Raw genomic sequence first — 20245 nt, forward strand, 5'->3', positions numbered from 1 at the left:
GAATGAACATAACTCACGAATTGTTGCGCTATCCAGGATCCCCTATTCTATCTTAACTTGGGTTGCACAGGTGCACCTGACTATTTCGTTCATATCTTTTCTTGCGCCTCTTCGTATAACTTCCATTTACTTTCGAGCTATGGTTTTTACTTCACTATACTCGCTCTGTGGCGCTGGCTTCGCCCTGCTTCAGTTGCTGGCTCCAGTCACAGCACGTCCAGTAGCACGGTCTACAAGCTCTTCCACATTACTAGCTCTTCGTGAGTGTTTTTATATCATTCTAGATCAAGCGCTCATGATAGAGCAGAGTTCGCCAACGTGTTGGAGCAGCTCGAGTCCACTTTTTATGCACAGGCCCTTCAAAAGTTCAATCAGTCAGATTTCACGGCAGCAGGCTTTGCTTCGGCCCAGATTCCCTTGCAACAGTTTCAGGCTATCTTCAAAGATGAGTCCACACACACAACTACATTACAGGTGTGTCAAATCATATGTAACATCTTTGAGTATGATGTTAACACCCACTCAGTCGGCTATTAATTCGTTGGGCGGCAAAACAGTGTCAAACTGTACATTCAACGTTGCTTCCTTGCTCACAGACGTACCCACTATGGTGGCGGCAGCGAGACTCGTGGAAAATGTTGGTGTGAGCGCCTACCTTGGCGCCCTAACCTTGATCAACGACACGGTCCTCTCCACCGCAGCTGCCACCATTATGACGGTTGAAGCGCGTCACCAAACCATTCTCAATGTGCTGGCAGGGGCCACCGCGATACCTCAGGCATTTGATGTCGCTTTGAATCCGTCTGAGATTCTTGCATTGACGGGAGGGTTAATTTCTGGATGCAATCTTGGAATCCCAGGTACGTACATGGTATAAATGATTGTCCTCTCGTTCACCTTGAAGCACCCTCGTTTAGCGAATGTTCCGCTCCGAGTGAATAATTCTGGTTCCATTCAAGCAGGAACAAAATTGACCTTTACCTCGGCTGCACTGAACGGAACTATTCCGATAGAGGTGTGTTGTCTACATTTCTTGGTTTGTCGCGCAACAACTTACGCGTTATCTACTCCAGGAACTGTCCTGTCAATTCCTCGCCGGCGGCTTCCCTGTTGCCATCTCACAACCACTATCTAACTGCAGCGTCCCGGCGAACGTAACTGGTCCTCTGTTGGTGTTCGTGACCAACAGTAGTCAGCCCCTCGCGAATAACATTCGCGATGCTGCAACTAGCACCATCGTTGCAGGTCCGACGCTCATCTTCATCGACAATCAACAGGATGCGCTGGCGATCGCAGCACGTCCTGGTCTCAACTCCACTGTGGCCCCTAGTGGCACCTCGAATCCTATAACGTCTTCCACGACAATCACTTTGACCCCAGTCACTTCGAGCACTACGAGTGGTCCCGTCACTTCAACCGTGATGTCTACTTTGACTCCAGCCACTTCGAGCAGAGCTATGAGTGGTACCGTCACTTTAACCATGGCGTCTACTTCGACTCCAGCCACTCTGAGCAAAGCTGCGAGTGTCACTTCAACCGTGACGATAGTTCCCACTACAGTCAGCAATGATTGGACGGCTGTAACCAAAACGATCTCGCCATCCGAAGCTAGTGGTATTCTCGCGAGTGCTGTGCCATCTATGAGTTCGGGATAAATGTCGAGAATTAATACGAGATGCTGGATCGAATTATATTGCTCAGATATCTAAAGTACAACAGAACAGAACAGACGACTTCAAGGACTATTGATAGTGGAGGACGATATCCATAGAGTATAAGTTGTACAACGATAGAACGTAATGCAAGGAATGGACTCAATCTTCATCACTATCCTCGCTGGATGATGTATCCTCTTCATCCGCACTGAGTTGACCGCCTGCGAATTGATTGAGTGACATGGGCCGTCCAGAGACATTTGCCACTGGTTCAAGATCTGGAGACATTGCTGCCGCCAATATATCATCGTCCGATTCTTCTTCGAGTTCTGCTTCCATCTCCCGCCCGAAGGCGTCAAGATCTATCTCTTCTTCTACTGGATCATTGTGTGTAACTTCATCCCAGTCTTCTTCAGAGTCCGATTCTGCTGCTGCCGGCTTTGTGGGAAGAGCAGGAGGCACGAAAGAAGGTGTCGTCCCTGGCAAGGCTAGTCCGATTGAGACAGACGGCTTCGGACGTTTTGAAGGGCGAGCGGGGCGACCAAAATCAAGAACCTCTTCCAAGTCGGAATCTTCTTTATACGAATTGATTTCTCTTTTCGCCTTCGGCACTTCCTTGGGTTTGGGTTTAGGCTTCGGCTCGGACTCGTGCTTTTTCGGAGGTGGAGCGACATGACGAGACACTTTAAGTTTTGGAGGTGGCGGAGGTGGCGAAGGGGCTTTGCGAGGGGGTATTTCAATCTCCTCACCCTCTTCTTCCTCTTCCTCCTCCTTTTGCCCCGTGACCTTCGCCAAAATGTCATCGAAGTCATCCACGGCCTCACCATCAGCGTCTGAGAGCCCTAAAAGATCATGTTCCAGCTCTTTCTCCAAATCTCTTGTGTTTTTAAGCTGTGTTTCCGGAGGAGTTGTTGCAGAGGCTGAAAGTCATCGAACATGAATGACGATACCCAATCAAGCACCGGGTAGACAGCTTACGAGACTTTCGGGCAAAGCTGGAGCTGGAAGAAGAGACTTTCTTATCGTATGTAAAGCCCATGAAGCACTCTACCTTTTCAAGAGTGAATGTCTGAAGTAGTGTTACAGGCTGCATCCAACAAAATACAACAGAACGATTACTCACTCCTAACTCCTCATCATAAATTAGGACACAATCATACTCCTTCACCGGCTGTTCACCCCCCTTAAAAAGATGGTTCTCGCCCGGCTAAAAAAATCATCAAAGGAAGTTCTGAAACCTTAACATAGCATATGAGCCGCACCTGTGTACTAGGGCGTTCTAAAGTGACGCTGGTAGAGTCTTTCCCGCGTTTGACTTCAACCGTTCCAGACCTGCTGGGTTCTATTGACTCTGGCTTGAAATTATCTGCCTCGTGTCTTTCAGCACGCTCGTAAACTGACAGTAAAAGGCTTCGTACACCTGAAGGAGTAGAAGTCCTTGTCGGGGAGATTAGAGCGCTTCGGCGGAGCTACGCCCTTGCGGGCCTTGAGTGCGCGCCTCAGTGAAGTTCCTATTGCTACTGCGTGTCGGCCCGTTGTGGGCATCCATTGGGTATCTGTAGTCGCCATCGCGAGTCAAGGAAGCAAACGGAAAGACTGTCGCTCGGGTTTGTGTTGATGCCTGAGCGCTGAACTTGAAGGAGCGCTGAAGTAAGCTTGGCAGTGTTCATTGTTTCCAACTGTTCTTGTTGTTTCCCGCGTTGTGGACAACACACAGTTCGATTCAGGTGGACCCTTTAAACTAAGTTTTTACACTGCCAGTAATACAACACACCGCCCGATCATGATCAAATGTCTTAACTTGATCGCGAGCTCAGATATTACCAATTAATGACAGGCGTCGTTGATATCGTCATGTTGGTTGAAACGCTCGAGAAAGCCTGGGTCCCTACTAGCTTGTCTATCCTTTCATGCCCAACGGTACGACAAGGGACACGAAGGAACAAGGATGGCCGGAATGAGTAGTGGAACAAGAATTGGGGGTATCAAGGGACTCGGCGAAATTCAGAAATTCAGGTAAGTGAGACTCGAGGACTGCTGTGTACTTACACTGAGCGCTGACTCGGACATCAGTATGACCTTCAAGTCAAAAAATTAATACACAACGTGGTTAGCACCTTTCCGGACTCGTTGTAATCTCATCGGTGTTGCAACGTTGTACATCCAGTTATGCACATAATTTTTCGTACTCAATATAGGCCCAGGGTCGTTCATCTCGCCAAGAGGACGCCATAAATTCAGGCCGTTTCTGAGGTATTCATCATGAGTTTCCTCTATGCAATACCAGTTATTGCTAACTTCAAGTTAGTCGATGCGCCCGTGCACCGCTTCGACAGGCCTCAGGCACTATCATGATCAGTTGAGGCCAACCAAGTGAAGGCCGTGGAATAGATCCATCAGTATCTTGTTGGAGGCTGAGGCCATCATGAATTCATCATTAAGTGCCATGATGAATCCCCGTGCATCTAGCAAAAGCTATGTACGACGCAAAATGCACCTCCGAGTCGTGTTTCTCTTTGTGGGTGCCATTAATCTCACTCTGTGCCAAGGCCAACTTACTTATTGCCGATTCTTTCGATAGGCTCGGGCCTAGAGTTTGTACACGTATGACATAGGCAACTCCGATAGACCAATAATAGCTAATGATGGAAGACCATGATGGTACGCGATGCGAACTTCATAAGGAGTGTTCCGTTTTCCTTCCAGCACTAGTACAGTGAGGCTGTGTTGAAGGGGTATGCTCCTTGTATACTCCCACTTACATACTTATCTGCACAGAAACTACACAGTCCGAATCACATCACAGATCTAGATCTATGCCACCTGCTGGTCTCGTGTTCTTTTGTGGCTGCGCGATATATAGTACGGCGCAAACATTGCTTTGCCTGGAACGGGCTTGAGCCTCAGTCAACATCAATGTCTTCCTCAACGCAGAACCTCATCCCACAACTTCACCTCGGGAACACGTTTGGGGCACTGTTTATTGGGGTCACCCTTGCAGCAGTGTTAGTAACCTATCTGCTCACGAAGCTTAGCCGAGTCCTGTCGTCCTAACATGTCTCACGGAACAGTCTCTTTGGTCTAAGTAACATTCAAGCTTTCGTCTACTTTCAGTCGCACAAGGGCACAGGAATATCGTTCCTTAAGCTAGCCGTACGTTGATGCATTCCTCCTCTCAGTTCAGTTGTTGATGCTGCATTAGGTTGCCTGGCTTTGGTATGTACTCTTCAGTTGTCATTGTCGAGCGCGACGAGTTTACGCCCTCCCCTGAAATTTTAGGATACTCGACGCTCTGCACCTGTTCTTGATAGTCCACTGTGTCTATTATTATTTAGTGGCTCACTACGCAGATATCAATGCACTAACGGAAATTGTGTGGAGCTTCAAAGTAAGTGTTGTTGGGGCCTCTGTTGTGCAGCTTCTATTATGATACTAATGGACTCGTGCAGCTTCAAATAGTCATCGATGTAAGCGGGGTTTCCTATGCACTACGATCCGCCTACACATCCATTACAGGTGATGATTGTTTACGGGGTACATCTGTGAGTCAAAAATGTACTGTTGCCTACAACTTGATGGATTTATGTGATGCTTTTATTGGTTTGTAGTCTATACTTTCAGCGCATATGGATAAGTATGTATTACTCTATGAAGCCAATGGGTTTCTACGACTAATAATGATGTATCAGTCGCCAAGGGCCGATCAAGAGTACTCCCTATAGCCGTGGTGGGTTTAAATCGATGATCACGTATCATGGCATTGATTTTAATGATGTAATATCAGGGCGTAATCGTAATTTCGGGTTCAGGTGAGTTTGTCATTTGGTATTCCTCTTCACTCGATCTTAGAAAATTTCTTCAGGTGTTGCTATCGGTAAGACATCAAAAACTCGGTACTTTTGACAATAGTCGGCTCATCATTGTAATCCAATGACAGCTCTTATTTGGGCCATGTGAGTAAAACAACCTGTTCACTAATTATATGAATCGCTGATAGCGAGTAGATATCAGTGTCATGTGTTCTCGGATCTGATTAAAATCGAGTGGGCGACATTTATGGCTTTGGGCACGATTACTTTCGTCGATTTCATCATCGCATCATCGCTATGCTATCTCCTCGCTATTTCCCGTACTGGATTCTCTAGGTGAGGAGCGGTCTGTTCACGCCGAGGGATTTGACATGTTAATATGGAGTACTTAGCACCGATTCCATGTTAACAAAGCTCATGGCTTACATTATTAACACGGGCTGTCTGACAAGGTATTCCTCCTTAGGCTTCCAGGCTAGTCTACATCTTGACTCATGTTTCATGTAGCATGTGTTCACTGTCGGCTATGATTACAGTAAGCTTCCAGTGATTATACTGTCCATCTCGCCTCTGATGTTCCTACAGTGCGCAGTGATGCCGCACAACTTCATCTTCCTCGGCGTTGAATTTTTGGTGGCTAAATGTATGACCCAAAGCATTCTCAGAATGTTGTGTTGACCACCGGTCGTTTTCAGTATACGTCAACTCGTTCCTCGCACTTCTGAACGCGCGATACTACTTGCAGCCCGCTACAGAAACTAACCATTCTACCGAAGTCCATATGCACCACGGCATCTACCGCCCAGAACTGAACGTTATAGCGTCCCAAGGCGAGGAATTCCAGGCATCCCGGAAAAGCACGTTTAAACACCCCGGCGATGATGTTATACATCTTACTCGATCTGCCATGGTAGGTAGCTGCGTTACTGGCGACGGAAGAGTGCTGATTATCACACTTTAGTCACGTCGGCCCATTGAGGTGACGGTAGAGACGAATTCCTTCTCATCAGTGTGATGTATGAGTACTAGTATGCATGTATCATGTGTTATCTGCCTCTTCGCGAGATAAGACTTGCGAGTCTTTATTAGATCATCGCACAGCCGGTGTTGGAACAAGAATTTACATTGTCCATTATACTTCCATTTGTGGTTTTCATATATCACTCTACTTAGAACTACAAGGGACTACTATTTAGTCATTCGGCAAACTATGCGCTTGGACGCACGATACTAGTCTAGTGACTTGCCATTCACCACCTTGTCCAATACGTGTCTCACGCCACCAAGCCACCCATACTAACTTGTTGTAGACAAAGTCGTTGGCTTTGTGTCTGGATAACAACCTCCACCACCAGGAGTCCTTGTGTGATTGAATACATCAAGGAATAGCATACGACCAATCATATTTGCAATACGCTTCATACTTTGACATCCTCAATGCTCCACTTGGCACGAAGGTTCACCGGGTAGTCATCATAAGCGAGGAACCGATGCATCAAAGCCCACACAATCATCGCCGCATTGTCTGTATTGAATCTCAAACGCTGTGAACTGATCGGCGTATTGAAGCACCTGTGCATACTTCTAACGGTGGGAAATGGAGCAAGATGCGCTCATCAGAGCTGTACTCATCCAGTGCTGCTCGGAGCCCACGGAAGTTAAGCAAACCGAGCTTGAAAAAGCCACCCTTCACGTAAAAAGATGTTGTTGGCAACCCCACCGCTAACGACAACATCCATGACGATCATGTCTTTCAGCTTGAGCTTTTGAAGGCTCCTCGTAAGCTTAGCACAGAGTTGACGGGCTGCGGCTGCCTGGAATGCACGAGCCAAAGTAATTTTATGTGAACTGGATAGATCCTTCCATGCGAGAATGTAGCGCTCTACTGAAGATTGTGGAGATGTAAATGAAAATGCAAGTTTTTCCCGGCATTAGTACAGTGAACGGTTGTATGTCGGGTAGGGATTCGAGTCCATCGTTTGTCATGCGGCAAAGCTCCTCGAGTGCTGTACCAGGGCCTCTGCTTCCCCAGGACAAGTCAGGTTGGGTAGCCAGCTCGTTGAAGCTCTTCAAATCCACGTCCTTGATTATCGAGTATGTAGTCCAGCTGGTCAGCCTGCGCAAACTCGAAGTCATGGTCATGGGCCATCCCGTCTTCATAGTGCTTGCTGCCTATAGAATGAATCACGCATCCACCCTACCCAAAGTATTTTAGGCATATGCTGCGTGTACAACGTAGGGCCCAAGGCTTGTGGCAGAAGGGGCTCTCATATGGCGAGTCCTTCCTGCGCATCCGCTTCCCATTCGAGGGAGGGACAAAAGACAAGGGTGCCAGCTGCGTCTAACTCGGGCTGCATTGGCAGGCCAGCAAAGGATGATGGCAACATATTCGACGGTCCACTCAAAATTGTCGGCAACTTGCTGGAGGAGGGTATGGTGGTAAGAGTATTGGGGTATCGCAGCAGCTCAAGGAAGAATTAAAAAAAGATCACTGTGCATGCTGGTGGAGACGTGTCGATACATTACTGCAACATAAATTGATGGGAACCTACCCTTGGCATTGGTTTCCCTGCATTGCCACATGTGTAGCTCTGACAGATGGTGAGCGAGATGGTGAGACCACAGTAGGTATAATCAACGACGAACCCAATTGATGATACCGCAGTATGGCACCTGGAATACTTGGCAAATGTGGAGGTCCAGTCAAAGAAATGTTGTCTGTGGGCACGGTGGGCAACATGAAAGGCAATGGAACGAAGGATTAGTAATGAGAGGCTGACAGTGGGGATGGCAGGAGAGGTTGACGACGGAATGGCAAGAGGTGCTGACGGCAGGATACGGTGAAACCTTTGACAGACTTCACCGCTGCCGCTTCCCAAAAAAAAATTCCCAAGAATTCGAAGAAGGTCAATGTCCCACAGGGTCCTACGAACACGGAACGGAGTCTGAACAAGATTACTGCCGCGTCTGAATCACTGCTGCAGCATGATGTTGACCTAGGACTCCATCTTTTGTGGCATCATGTCAGTCTGATCATATCGATGCGTCGATAAAGTTGAACAAGACTTTCGTACTGATACCATACTTCAGCTTCAGCGTTCACGCTGAAACTTTGCCAGCTAAAGCTTGCAGCTTGCGCCAAAATGAGGCCAATTGGTATTGCTAAATCGAAAATATTATCATCCAGCCGAGTACTCCTAGCTGTTAATGGTGTGTTCAAACTCACAACAATAATCTATTGTCCTGCATGGAAGCGCAACGAGCCCGGATATACTGTCTCTGCGAGCTGCGGCATCGGTCGCTGAATTCAAAAACTTGAATAGAATTCACATACAAGTGTTTTCAGGACACAACACTGATGTATCGCGGAGTACAAAGGGCCCTCGAGGCCTCAAAACGCCACATCAGTGATTCAGATACCATACCCTTTATCACCTTGATCCACCATGTCGTCGGAAAGTACTATCGCAGTGACAGCCATCTGGACAGACGATCAAAACACAATTAAAGGCGACCTCCTAGGCTCAAGCAACACGGTGGCAATGGCTGTGGGAATTTTGGGAAATCACATCAGCAAACATATGACCAAAGTATACGGCCTCGACCCTCCATTGAACCCACTCGCTATGCGAGCGAAGTACTTTCCAGGTAAGCCTCGATCCATATCTTTTGTTTGCTGCAGAGACTGACTTATTGTTCTCTTACATAAAGATGTTAAGCCTTCAGATATGCTCAACGTCTGCCGCCCCAATGGTTTAACAGCAATATTCAGTCCTAATGTCGAGACGACTCGTCGTATCAAGACCCAATTAGCCCAAAAGGCACAGGCAAATCAGATATCCGTGGAAACCAATACAGCGTTGGCCACTAATACCGCCACAACCTCTCAGTCAAGCACACAAGCAGCCCCATCTCGCAGATGTACGTTGTAACACTCAAATAGTCTACAGATACTGATTAGTTTTCCGCAGCCAGGAGATCTAAGAAACGAAATGCCGCATCGGCGGCCAATCCTGTGTCGACAGCGAATCCCGCATCGACGTCCAATCTCCCTCAGGTGACCATGGACGACCAGCTCAAGGCGATGCTAGCCTCGATGCAAAGCGAGATTGCGGAGATGCGGGGAAAGAATGAGAGGATTCTCAACGAGAACGAGAGCATTCGCAACAAGAACGACAGGATTCTCAATGAGAACGGGAGGATTCTCAATGAGAACGAGAGGATTCTCGATGAGAACGGGAGCATGCGAAATGAGATCGAGACCATTCGCAATGAGAACGAGACCATGCGAAATGAGATCGAGACCATTCACAATGAGAACGAGAAGATTCTCAACGAAAATGAGAGCATTAACAATGATCTTGCAAGTGTTCGCAATGATCTAAATGCGGCGAGAGTCAAACATAGCCAGGACGTTGAAGCACTTAAAGAAGTAAGTCATCCCTCTTTCCGGTCACCAATTCTGACAAAAATCTCCTTAGGTCACCATGTTATTGATCCCTTTGCATCTTCGCGTCCTACTCGACCTTGCGCGCAAAAAGGTTTTGGAGCACCTCGGCCACGAGACCTGGGAAGACCTTCGCGCTTCCCGCAGTGTCTATCAACTTGCAGATACCATCTGCAATGATCTCAAACGAAAGGGTGTATCATATCCCCCATCATCCGAGTCCATCTTTTTCTTATGTTCATATAATAACATCAGGAGGGCAGGAAATACAGCTGCTCACAGCGCAAAGGAGGACGACATCAGACATGCAGTGTTAACGCAGTCGCTGGAGTCCCGTGACCGAAGATGCTTGGAAAGTTTATTTGCATATGCGTACAACGGGGTGCCAGTCTAGCAGTGATCATGACATTTACTATACCACCAATATTTGTATACATGGCTTCAACTCAAATGCACTTTGCTACGACTTCAGTGATGATTTCATGCACGTACAAATGTCGTTGATAGCAGTGTCCGGTCGACCGCTTGAGAAGTCCAGGGGGCGACACTGCCACCGTCCCGCAGCAAGGCTAAGCTCGAATGTTCGAAATTTGAAATATGACAGCCTGGCCCCTTGAAGTGCCAGTCCCCGACTTCAAGAAATGACGAAGGATTAGCAAACAGTCCATTGATATGGCACTTCACAAGTTTCACAATAGCATCTGAGTCTAATCATCGCCAGTTTCCAGCTGCGAGTCGAAGATGTTATGGCTCTTTGCGGCACCATATCGCCAATTCTTTCTATCATGAGCTATTTGTACACGTATGATGCAGACAATATCCCAGTAGGCCATGATGGAAGACCATGATGGTACACCGTGTGAACTTCCTAAAGAGGTATGGAAAAATCGCCAGGAAAGAGGATGAGATAGGGGAAGCATCGTAGAAGAGAAATGATTCAACTATGCGAAGCGGGTTGGATGATGATTTTGATATGTTTATTGGAGCCGATTGACATTCTGAAATGCGTTCTGAGTATGTAGGTGGGTTATGCGAAACCGTAAAGCGCACGTCTTCTGCGCCTAATTCTTTGGACCTAGAAGAATCGTGTTTCTGCGCCGTTGCCGGGCCGGGCCGCAGGGGCTAGCTTGCGCGCCGACTAGCTAACCTTCCAATCGACGCTGAAAAAGAGTGACGCAGGGCAAGGGGTCGAGAGAGAAAAGTCTCAGCGCCCGCAGGAAACAGCAAGACCTTGATGATGATTTGAGTTAGACGCTCAAGCTTTCCAGAACGAAGATTGGATCAATACCTTCTATGTGGATCACCATCATGCATCATGCATTATTCATATCTGTGGTACGCACGTTGTTCATTACGTCCTTGATTCCCAGCTAAGGACGGCCCTCATCCTGTCTTTGGACTTCTTACCGCTCATCACATATGTTGTATCCCAGTGGTGTATAATTTAAAGGTATAGCCCGGGTATACCCGCGGGTACACAAACAAGAAATAGTAACACTACGTACGTAAGTCCAATAAACTCAACCACAATCTCAGGCTGGTCCTCTCTATCAAGGTCCATACAGACGCGAGCAACAAGGTCGCGTACTTAGATCAGCTTCAGTGTCTTGTTCGGTGGCAGGAGGTGCATCATTTTCAACATCGTCATCAATTACTTCTGTTCTGTTCAAGTTGCACAGGGCCCACATAGAATGTGTCAGTGCGCAGTCCTAAACATGTTGAAATGAGCTCACTAGCGAGAACGACATGACGAAAGTTTGTACGTTACTTTCCTGATCGCAGCCTGACCCAAATCGTGTTCGCAGGGTTAATTTGGCGCAGTGCCACCGTCGCATTCTAGAACGCAACTCGACGGACCGAGCAATCTTCAGCTACATTTCACTTGCAAATTGCTCTTATTTTCAGCCGGACATGGCTATACACCACCTGCACCTTCCATGGCTTGGAAATCTGACGGTTACGTTGCGTGACTCAGCGGTCTTCGTTTTTATCTGTGGAGCTAATACAGATCAGGAGATATCGCACCAGTGCACCCAACAATTGAACACAAGACTACTTACTAAGGAACAATAGTTACTGCGCCTCCGATCTCAAGATAAGCAATGTCCGAACGTCATCGGCGTCACGGGCCACAGCTTGTATAGTGAAATCACGAAAACTCGTTTCCCATACTAAAGCTCGATAACAAAATTATGTCATATAGTGCGATCTACCGTCGAATTTCCTCACTAGTTCGCTGATGCGGCAGCCACATGCACCAGAGGCTATGGTCATAAGCGAAATATGTTTAATCTGCGTGTCTATAATACGCTGGCCTTCCTGTCTCTGCCTCCCATAATGATGACAGCTTCTTCCAAACCGACAGAAGAAAATTCGCGTCCATTCAGCCTTCTTGCATACAGCGCACTCCCGGGTTACCAGGACTTTGACCCGACAATATCTGATGCGAAGCCCACTGCTGATACTAGAACCGATTTCTACGACCGCAGTCTGACGAGTCGCAGATATGCCCTTGTCGGAATGGCATGTTCAAGCATCTTCAGCTGCTTATGCATCATTACAGGTATTGTCACTGTAGCCAGTCACGGAATCATGGGGGTCACCCCGCTCAACATGGTTATTATGAATGGGTCTTCTCCATTGTCGCTGCAGGCAAATATATCGGCCCTGATGCTTGACTTAATCGTCATGTTATGTACCGAGTCCACAGGCTTCGTACACGGCATCTCATTGCGCTCTGCGCTAGCATCAGAGTCTCGGCTTCGTTTCAACACCAATCTGCGCCTTCTGACCACAGCTCGTGGATGGCATAACCCTAATGGCGCCCTGCTTAACGTTATCTCGGTTGTCCTCCTCATTATATCCTACAGCTCGGCCTCAGTCGTCGTATGTCTGGACTGGAAAAATATGAATAGCTCAGAGACATCCCCAGCATTTTATGAGGGTGTTGCCATCACAGGAATACCTCTCCTCATACTGGGCATCGCACTCCTCCTCCAGGTGATCATCGCATTGTCAGCGATGCGGGCTGTCAAAATATTGACATGGAGCTCCTCACCTTTCGACCTGACCACCGCACTCGTCCACCACACGCAATTGACCCCTGCTACTTTCCGGTGCATGCGTTGTGTGTCTGACCTAGATACGTATGGAGGCCCAGCGAAGCCATCAGAGACACAGCCCTCTGCGTGGCATGCTCACCCTAGCATCCGGAAAGTTGACATTTTTCTTTGGGTTATCGTTGCAGCATGCGCTGGATGGGCCGCACTCGTCATGAGTATTTCGGACCACTCTCTGACCCTACAAACGTGGTCGTTCTCCCAAAATTATGAGGGCCCTTGGATGAAATATTATCTACCGAGTAGCAGTCCTGAGGCGGCGTGGATTCTGCTCTTTGTCAACATTGCAGCAGTCCAGGGACTGTTGACGCTTGGGCTGCATTGCTCGGAGCTCATCGTGAATGTCATTCGAGACGAAAGACAGTGGAGATGCGCTACCAGAAGGCAAGGACTTAAAGTGGCGACGAACCCGCTGAAGTCGATTTTCACTCATCCACTCTGTCTCATACTTTTTATCGTGAAGCCTTTCCTGCGTGAGTCATTCACGCCTAGTATTTTGTTGTGTTATTGAACACCGATCACAGACTGGATGTTTGGGCTTTCATTCAACATACTCACAGGCGCCTTTAACGAATCCCTAGAACTTGAAGGTTTTACGATATATATGTTCGCTGCCCAGGTTCGCCCTTAGTTCCCATGTAAAATTGTTACAACATTCTCACACATTTGCAGATCTGGAACTTATGCATTGCGCTATTTATATTTGCCTGTTCCTTCACCTTCGTCGCACTGCGCCGACCGTGCGGTCCCCAGCCAGCTGCATATGGCCACCTCCAGACGCTCGCCAACCTCATGGATGAGTGGTCGCCTGTGATGTGGTGGGGACACAAGGAGGATGGAATTCCGTACTGTCATGCTGGTAGGGTACTTGCATACTCGCGATGATGCTGCATTGACACGTTTGAAAAGGAACAAGCGATCACCCACTGCCGGATGTGAAGATGGACTGCGTTTATGCTGGTTCTGTTGCTGGGTCTCTGGTAGCCCTCTCATGAGAGGTACTTGCCTTGTTACTTTTTAAAGGGAATGTCTTGATTTCTCTTTTTAAACAGAGAAGTATATCCAAGTCAGGCTAGCGATGCATTCACGGTGCACACAATCAGCCATGCCATTGAACGAGACATAGATTTTCATGCTACCTACTGCGTTCTAGTTGGTTCTTCTTCTTATACCATTCATACGAGTCTGGGACAACTTTTAGCGGACACTTTCGATTGGACCTTCAAGCAATTGCTGAATCATTGTAATTTGGGTAGATCATAACTTAAAATCATGTAGCTGATGGACAAGTTTCCTCACGGGATCGGACCTTACTTACCACATCATCATACGATGAAACCGTTCTGTGGGATTCCACTCGATCTAGAGCGTGTTGCACCATTCGACTATGTAGGGAGCATCAAAGTGTACCTTCTCTGACACTGCCCAGGCAAGGATGCCAAGGCGCGCGCAATTTCAGCTTGCGGAAAGTGACTGACACAGAAATCTCTCCCCGTTTGATCCTGAAGCACAAGCTCACGGATGACGATGATGATAACGTCGATATGGAAGAAGGTGAAGACGAACGTTTAGCCTTTGTATTTACCATACAATTCACTCTGCCTACCCAACGTTGCAACGTCGACTCTAAGAGCCAATGCTCTGCTACTCACCGGCACCCCCATTTCCCACCTGCCCATCGCTCACATCTTTGCGTATGCCATGCATTTCGACACGTACCCCATGGGCCTTGAATAACTCGACGATGATAGCTGAATATTCGTTTATCAATCAACCGCCTCTGCACGTACTGCCATCGGTACTTCCGAAAATCTGCTATAGAGGATATTGACGCAAGACGGCTTCGGGATGGCAAAACCCACCCCAACCACCTTATGGCCGGCAGAAGGGCGAACTAGTACCAAGAGCCTGGCTAAAGGCCAAGGGCTGAAAGGTGTCATACATGTGTTGGGATAAGGAAGACAACTCACGTCAAGAAGAAGGGCACAAAGGAAAGCAAGTTCTATATAATAGGTATGGAAAAATCGCCAGAAAAGAGGATGAGGGAAGGGAACCGCTACAAAAGCATCGGCCGTACGTGGTGGCTATACACCTGCGCTTGGAAATCTGACAGTTACGTTGCGTGACTAAATGGTCTTCGTTATCTCTGGAGCTAATACAGATGAGGAGATATCGCACCGATGCACCTGAACAACACAGACTACTTACTATAAGGAACCTATACTTAGTGCGATCTACCGTCTTATTTCCTCACTAGTTCGCTGATGCAGCCACATGCACCAGAGGCTATGGTCATGAGCGAAAGATATTTAATCTGCGTGTCTATAATACGCTGGCCTTCCTGTCTCTGCGTCCTATGGCTTCTCCCAATCGAACAGAAGAAAATTGGAATCCATCCAGCCTTCTTGTATATAACGCACTCCCGGGTCACCAGGACTTTGACCCGACAATGTCTGATGCAAAGCCCACTGCTGATACTAGAACCGATTTCTACGACCGCAGTCTGACGAGTCGTAGATATGCCCTTGTCGGAATGGCATGTTCAATTATCTTCAGCTGCTTATGCATCATTACAGGGATTGTCACTTTAGCCAGGCACGGAATCTCGGGAGTAACCCCACTCAGCATGGAAGTAAACGTGGGCCCATATAGCGTTTCTCTCAATGGTATACTTTCTCTATTGCCACCACTGCAGGCGGAAATATTGACCCTGATGCTTGACTTAATCGTCACGTTATGTACCGAGTCCATAGGATTCGTACACGGCATCTCATTGCGCTCTGCGCTAGCATCAGAGTCTCGGCTTCGTTTCAACACCAACCTGCGCCTTCTGACCGCAGCTCGTGGATGGCATAATCCTAATGGCGCCCTGCTTAACGGTATCTCGGTTGTCCTCCTCATTATATCCTACAGCTCGGCCTCAGTCGTCATATTCCTGAACCAAAATGTCAATTACTCAGAGACAATCGCAAGTATTGCCATCGCAGGAATACCTCTCTTCATATTGGGCGTCGCACTCCTCCTCCAGGTGATGATCGCATTGTCAGCGATGCGGGCTATCAAAATCCTGACGTGGAGCTCCTCACCTTTCGACTTGACCGCTGCACTCGTCCACCACACACAATTGACCCCAGCTACTTTCCGGTGCATGCGTCGTGTGTCTGACCTAGACACGTATGGAGGACCAGCGAAGCCACCAGAGACACAGCCCTCTGCGTGGCATGCTCACCCTAGTATCCGTAAAGTTGTCATTTTTCTGTGGGTTATTGTTGCAGCATGCGCTGGATGGGCCGCATTCGTCGTGTCTGTCACCTGGGACCAACATCTGACCCTAAAAACGTGGTCGTTCTTCAACAATTCTTACAGCATTTACATGACATATAGTCTACCGAGTGGCAGTCTTAAGGGGTGGATTCAACTTTTTGTCAACATTGCAGCAGTCCAGGGACTGTTGACGCTTGGGCTGCATTGCTCGGAGCTCATCGTGAATGTCATTCGAGACGAAAGACAGTGGAGATGCGCTACCAGAAGGCAAGGACTTAAAGTGGCGACGAACCCGCTGAAGCCGATTTTCACTCATCCACTCTGTCTCATACTTTTTATCGCGAAGCCTTTCCTGCGTGAGTCATTGACGCCAGTATTTTGTTGTCAGTGTTATTAAACACCGATCACAGACTGGATGTTTGGGCTTTCATTCAAGATAACCACAAGCGCCTATAACGAATCCCTACACTATTTTTCGGTAATGATGTTCACTGCCCAGGTTCGCACTTACTGTATGTAAAATTGTTTCAACATACTCACACATTCTTGCAGATCTGGAACTTATGCATTGCCCTCTTTATACTTGCCTGTTTTTTCACTGTCGTCGCACTGCTCCGACCGCACGGTCCCCAGCCAGCTGCATATGGCCACCTGCAGACGCTCGCCAACCTCGTGGATGAGTGGTCGCCTGTGATGTGGTGGGGACACAAGGAGGATGGAATTCCATATTGTCATGCTGGTAGGGTACTTGCATGTTCACGATGATGCTGGATTGACACTTTTGAAAAGGGACAAGCGATCACCCGCTGCCGGATGTAAAGATGGACTGCGTTTATGCTGGTTACGGTGCCGGGTCTCTGGTACCCCTCTCGTGAGAGGTACTTGACTTGCTTTTTAAAGGGAGTGTTCTGATTTCTCTTTTCAAACAGAGAAGCATATTCATGTCAGGCTGACGATGTATTCACGGTGCACACAATCAGCCATGCCATTGAACGAGACATAGATTTTCAGGCTATCTACTACGTTCTAGTTGGTTCTTCTTATACCATTCATACGAGTCTGGGACAACTTTTAGCGGACACTTTCGATTGGACCTTCAAGCAATTGTTGAATCATTGTGATTTTGGTGGATTATAACTTAAAATCATGTAGTTGATGGACACTTTTCCTTACGGGATCTCTGCGCCGGACCTTACCACATTCTCATACGATGAAACCATTCCGTGCGATTCAATGAATTTCAGCTTGTGGAAAGCGACTCTGACACAGAAATCTGTCCCCGTTTGATCCTGAAGCACAAGCTCACAGGGGACGATGATGATAACGTCGATATGGAAGAAGGTGAAGACGAACGTTTAGCCTTTGTATTTGCCATGCAATTCACTCTGCCTACTCAACGTCGACTCTAAGAGCCAATGCTTTGCTACTCACCGGCACCCCCATTTCCCACCTGCCCATCGCTCGCATCTTTGGGTGTGCCATCCATTTCGACACGTACCCCATGGGCCTTGAATGGCTCGACGATGATGGCTGAATACTCGTTTATCAATCAACCGCCTCTGCACGTACTGCACATCAGTACCTCCAAAGATCTGCTACGAAGGATATGGACGCAGATGGCTTCGTCACAGAAAACCCATTCCAATTACCGTATAGCCGCCATAAGAGCGAAAAACCAAGAGCCTGGCTAGAGGTCAAGGGCTGAAAGGTATTATACATGCTTTGGGATAAGGACGATGACTCACATACAGAAGAAGGGCCCAAAGGAAAGTAAGTTCTATAAGAGGTATCGCCAGGAAAGAGGATGAGGGAGGGGAAGCACCGCAAAAGCGAAATTAACTGTGTGAAGCCGTTGGATGATGATCCTGATGCGGTTCTTGGAGCTGATAGACCTTCTAAAATGCGCTCCTACTCGGAGTATGCAAGTGGGTGATGCAAACCGTGGAGCGCACGTCTTCTGCCAGTGCACCTAATTCTTCGGGCCTAAAAAATCCTATTTCTGCGCGAGGAGTCCCGAAGACTGGCGCAGAGCGAGGGTTGAGGGAGAAGAGTTCCAAACCCACAAAAAAACCTTGAGGATGAGCTAGAGGCTCAGGTCACTGCTACCGTCCCGTGACGTCAGGGTTTGTTCGCTAAGCTCGAAGGTTCGATATTTGAAATCCGACAGCCTGGGCCCGGGAAGTGCCAGTCCCCGACTCCGGGGCAAGAAATGAAATGACGACAGGTTGGCAGCAAACAGCCAATATTGATCTCACTTCACGATACCAGCATAGTTTACTTATCGCCAATTCTTTCGATCATGACCTATTTGTACACGTATGATGCAGACAATCCCAGTGGGCCATAATGGACTCGGAAGACCATGATGGTACATGATACTTCTAAGCAGTGTTCCATCTTCCTTCAGGTGCTGTACGAGACTGTGTTTCATCATTTTGAAAGGTATGCTGCTTAGTACATCATCCGATTTACATACTTATCTGCACAAAGCTGCACAGTCCGAATCATATAACAGATCTAGATGCATGCCATCCGCTGGCCTCGTGTCCTTTTGTGGCTGCGGGATATATAGTACGGCGCAAACATTGCTTTGCGTGGAATGGGCTTAAGCCTCAGTCAACATCGATGTCTTCCTCAACGCAGAACCTCATCCCACAACTTCACCTCGGGAACACGTTTGGAGCACTGTTTATTGGGGTCATCTTCGCAGCAATGTCAGTAACCTATCTGTTCACGAACCTTAGTCCAGTCCTGTCGTCCTAACATGTCTCACGGAACAGTCTCTTTGGTCTAAGTAACATTCAAGCTTTCGTCTACTTTCAGTCACACAAGGGCACCAAGGTATTGTTCCCTAAGTTAGCCGTACGTTGATGCTTCCATCTCTCGGTTCAGTTGTTGATATGACATCAGGTCGTCTTGCTTTGGTATGTCCTCTCCAGTTGTCATTGTCGAACGTATCAAGTTACGCCCTTCCCTGAAATTTCAGGATATTCGACGCTCTGCACCTGTTCTTGATAGTCCACTGCGTCTATTATTATTTGGTGGTCCACTACGCAGACATCAGTACACTCACAGAAATGGTGTGGAGCTTCAAAGTGAGTTTGTTGAGACCTCCGTGCGGCCTTTACTATGATACTGATGGACTCGTGCAGCTTCAAATAGTCATCGATGTGAGTGGGTTTTCTATGCACTGCAATTGCCTACACATCCATTGCAGGTTGTAATTGTCTACGGGGTACATCTGTGAGTTAGAAATGTACTGTTGTCTACAACTTGAAGGATTCATATGATGCTTTTATTGGTTCGCAGTCTGTATTTTCATCGCATATGTATATGTATGTATTTCCACATCTATCTAATGGTTCTCAACGACTAATGCGATGTATCAGTCGCCAAGGGTCGATCAAAAGTCCTCCCTATAGCAGTGGTGGGTTTAAATCGATGATCACGTATCATGGCATTGATTTTAATGATGTAATATCAGGGCGTAATCGTAATTTCGGGTTCAGGTGAGTTTGTCATTTGATTATCATTCCTCTTCACTGGATCTTTAAAAAAATCTTCAGGTGTTGGCATCGGTAAGAGTTCAAAAACTCGGTACTTTGACAATGGTCGGCTCATCATTGTAATCCAATGACAGCCCTTATTTGGGCCTTGTGAGTAAAACAACGTACTCCCTGACTATGTGAATTACTGATAGCGAGTAGATACCGGTGTCATATGTTCTCGGATCTGATTAAAATCGAGTGGGCAATATTTATGGCTTTGGGCACGATTGCTTTCGTCGATTTCGTGATAGCATCATCGCTATGCTATCTCCTCGCTATTTCCCGTACTGGATTTTCTAAGTGAGGAGCGGTCTATTCACGCCAAGGGATTTGACATGCCAACATGGAGTACTTAGCACCGATTCTATGATAACAATGCTCATGGCTTACATTATTAACACGG

The 20245-nt window shown here is 47.5% G+C and overlaps 8 protein-coding genes across 8 annotated transcripts; 6 read left to right on the plus strand and 2 right to left on the minus strand.

The window, feature by feature from the left end:
- Positions 1–139: 139 nt before the first annotated feature.
- HD556DRAFT_1433256 (ferritin-like domain-containing protein) lies at positions 140–1655 on the plus strand (the record flags this gene model as incomplete). Its single annotated transcript, XM_041305204.1, has 5 exons — positions 140–260; positions 308–474; positions 527–860; positions 918–1015; positions 1074–1655. The coding sequence occupies 5 exons, from the start codon at positions 140–142 to the stop codon at positions 1653–1655; spliced, it is 1302 nt and encodes a 433-aa protein (XP_041157638.1).
- Positions 1656–1814: 159 nt separating this feature from the next.
- HD556DRAFT_1445968 (RNA polymerase II transcription elongation factor-domain-containing protein) lies at positions 1815–3224 on the minus strand (the record flags this gene model as incomplete). The annotated part of the gene is made up of 5 exons (XM_041307016.1): positions 1815–2575; positions 2634–2724; positions 2779–2862; positions 2918–3021; positions 3074–3224. 5 exons carry the CDS (start codon positions 3222–3224, stop codon positions 1815–1817), a joined length of 1191 nt encoding a protein of 396 aa, XP_041157639.1.
- A 1347-nt stretch (positions 3225–4571) lies between these two features.
- On the plus strand, positions 4572–6761 carry HD556DRAFT_1528856 (uncharacterized protein; the record flags this gene model as incomplete). The annotated part of the gene is made up of 17 exons (XM_041309391.1): positions 4572–4660; positions 4727–4808; positions 4858–4871; positions 4935–5043; positions 5105–5122; positions 5172–5197; positions 5264–5289; positions 5345–5382; positions 5440–5464; positions 5518–5529; positions 5593–5608; positions 5660–5800; positions 5857–5916; positions 5972–5999; positions 6050–6107; positions 6160–6374; positions 6426–6761. The coding sequence occupies 17 exons, from the start codon at positions 4572–4574 to the stop codon at positions 6477–6479; spliced, it is 1011 nt and encodes a 336-aa protein (XP_041157640.1). The 3' UTR covers positions 6480–6761.
- On the minus strand, positions 6630–7600 carry HD556DRAFT_1310468 (uncharacterized protein; the record flags this gene model as incomplete). The annotated part of the gene is made up of 5 exons (XM_041300414.1): positions 6630–6639; positions 6691–6824; positions 6889–7036; positions 7133–7278; positions 7403–7600. The coding sequence occupies 5 exons, from the start codon at positions 7598–7600 to the stop codon at positions 6630–6632; spliced, it is 636 nt and encodes a 211-aa protein (XP_041157641.1).
- Positions 7601–8897: 1297 nt separating this feature from the next.
- Positions 8898–10428, plus strand: HD556DRAFT_1537677 (uncharacterized protein). Its single transcript, XM_041309665.1, has 4 exons — positions 8898–9112; positions 9176–9385; positions 9436–9896; positions 9946–10428. The coding sequence occupies exons 1-4, from the start codon at positions 8911–8913 to the stop codon at positions 10303–10305; spliced, it is 1233 nt and encodes a 410-aa protein (XP_041157642.1). The 5' UTR covers positions 8898–8910; the 3' UTR covers positions 10306–10428.
- Positions 10429–12248: 1820 nt separating this feature from the next.
- Positions 12249–14025, plus strand: HD556DRAFT_1310470 (uncharacterized protein; the record flags this gene model as incomplete). Its single annotated transcript, XM_041300415.1, has 4 exons — positions 12249–13503; positions 13555–13649; positions 13703–13889; positions 13940–14025. 4 exons carry the CDS (start codon positions 12249–12251, stop codon positions 14023–14025), a joined length of 1623 nt encoding a protein of 540 aa, XP_041157643.1.
- A 1631-nt stretch (positions 14026–15656) lies between these two features.
- On the plus strand, positions 15657–17059 carry HD556DRAFT_1241976 (uncharacterized protein; the record flags this gene model as incomplete). Its single annotated transcript, XM_041298237.1, has 3 exons — positions 15657–16650; positions 16705–16793; positions 16847–17059. The coding sequence occupies 3 exons, from the start codon at positions 15657–15659 to the stop codon at positions 17057–17059; spliced, it is 1296 nt and encodes a 431-aa protein (XP_041157644.1).
- A 1860-nt stretch (positions 17060–18919) lies between these two features.
- HD556DRAFT_1445973 (uncharacterized protein) lies at positions 18920–20146 on the plus strand (the record flags this gene model as incomplete). Its single annotated transcript, XM_041307017.1, has 12 exons — positions 18920–19008; positions 19075–19156; positions 19205–19218; positions 19281–19389; positions 19447–19464; positions 19512–19537; positions 19604–19629; positions 19684–19721; positions 19779–19803; positions 19861–19872; positions 19935–19950; positions 20002–20146. 12 exons carry the CDS (start codon positions 18920–18922, stop codon positions 20144–20146), a joined length of 600 nt encoding a protein of 199 aa, XP_041157645.1.
- Between the last annotated feature and the right edge of the window lie 99 nt (positions 20147–20245).

This window comes from Suillus plorans (assembly GCF_016647745.1).
Source record: "Suillus plorans strain S12 chromosome Unknown HD556scaffold_48, whole genome shotgun sequence".
NCBI classification, from domain to species: Eukaryota; Fungi; Basidiomycota; class Agaricomycetes; order Boletales; family Suillaceae; genus Suillus; species Suillus plorans.

What these genes read in the sequence shown, in the direction of transcription:
- HD556DRAFT_1537677 (XM_041309665.1), top strand. Translation starts at nt 8,911, where the DNA reads ATGTCGTCGGAAAGTACTATCGCAGTGACAGCCATCTGGACAGACGAT. An exon ending in GCGAGCGAAGTACTTTCCAG is followed by an intron (nt 9,113 to 9,175) that starts GTAAGCCTCGAT and finishes TCTTACATAAAG; the next exon opens with ATGTTAAGCCTTCAGATATG. An exon ending in AGCAGCCCCATCTCGCAGAT is followed by an intron (nt 9,386 to 9,435) that starts GTACGTTGTAAC and finishes AGTTTTCCGCAG; the next exon opens with CCAGGAGATCTAAGAAACGA.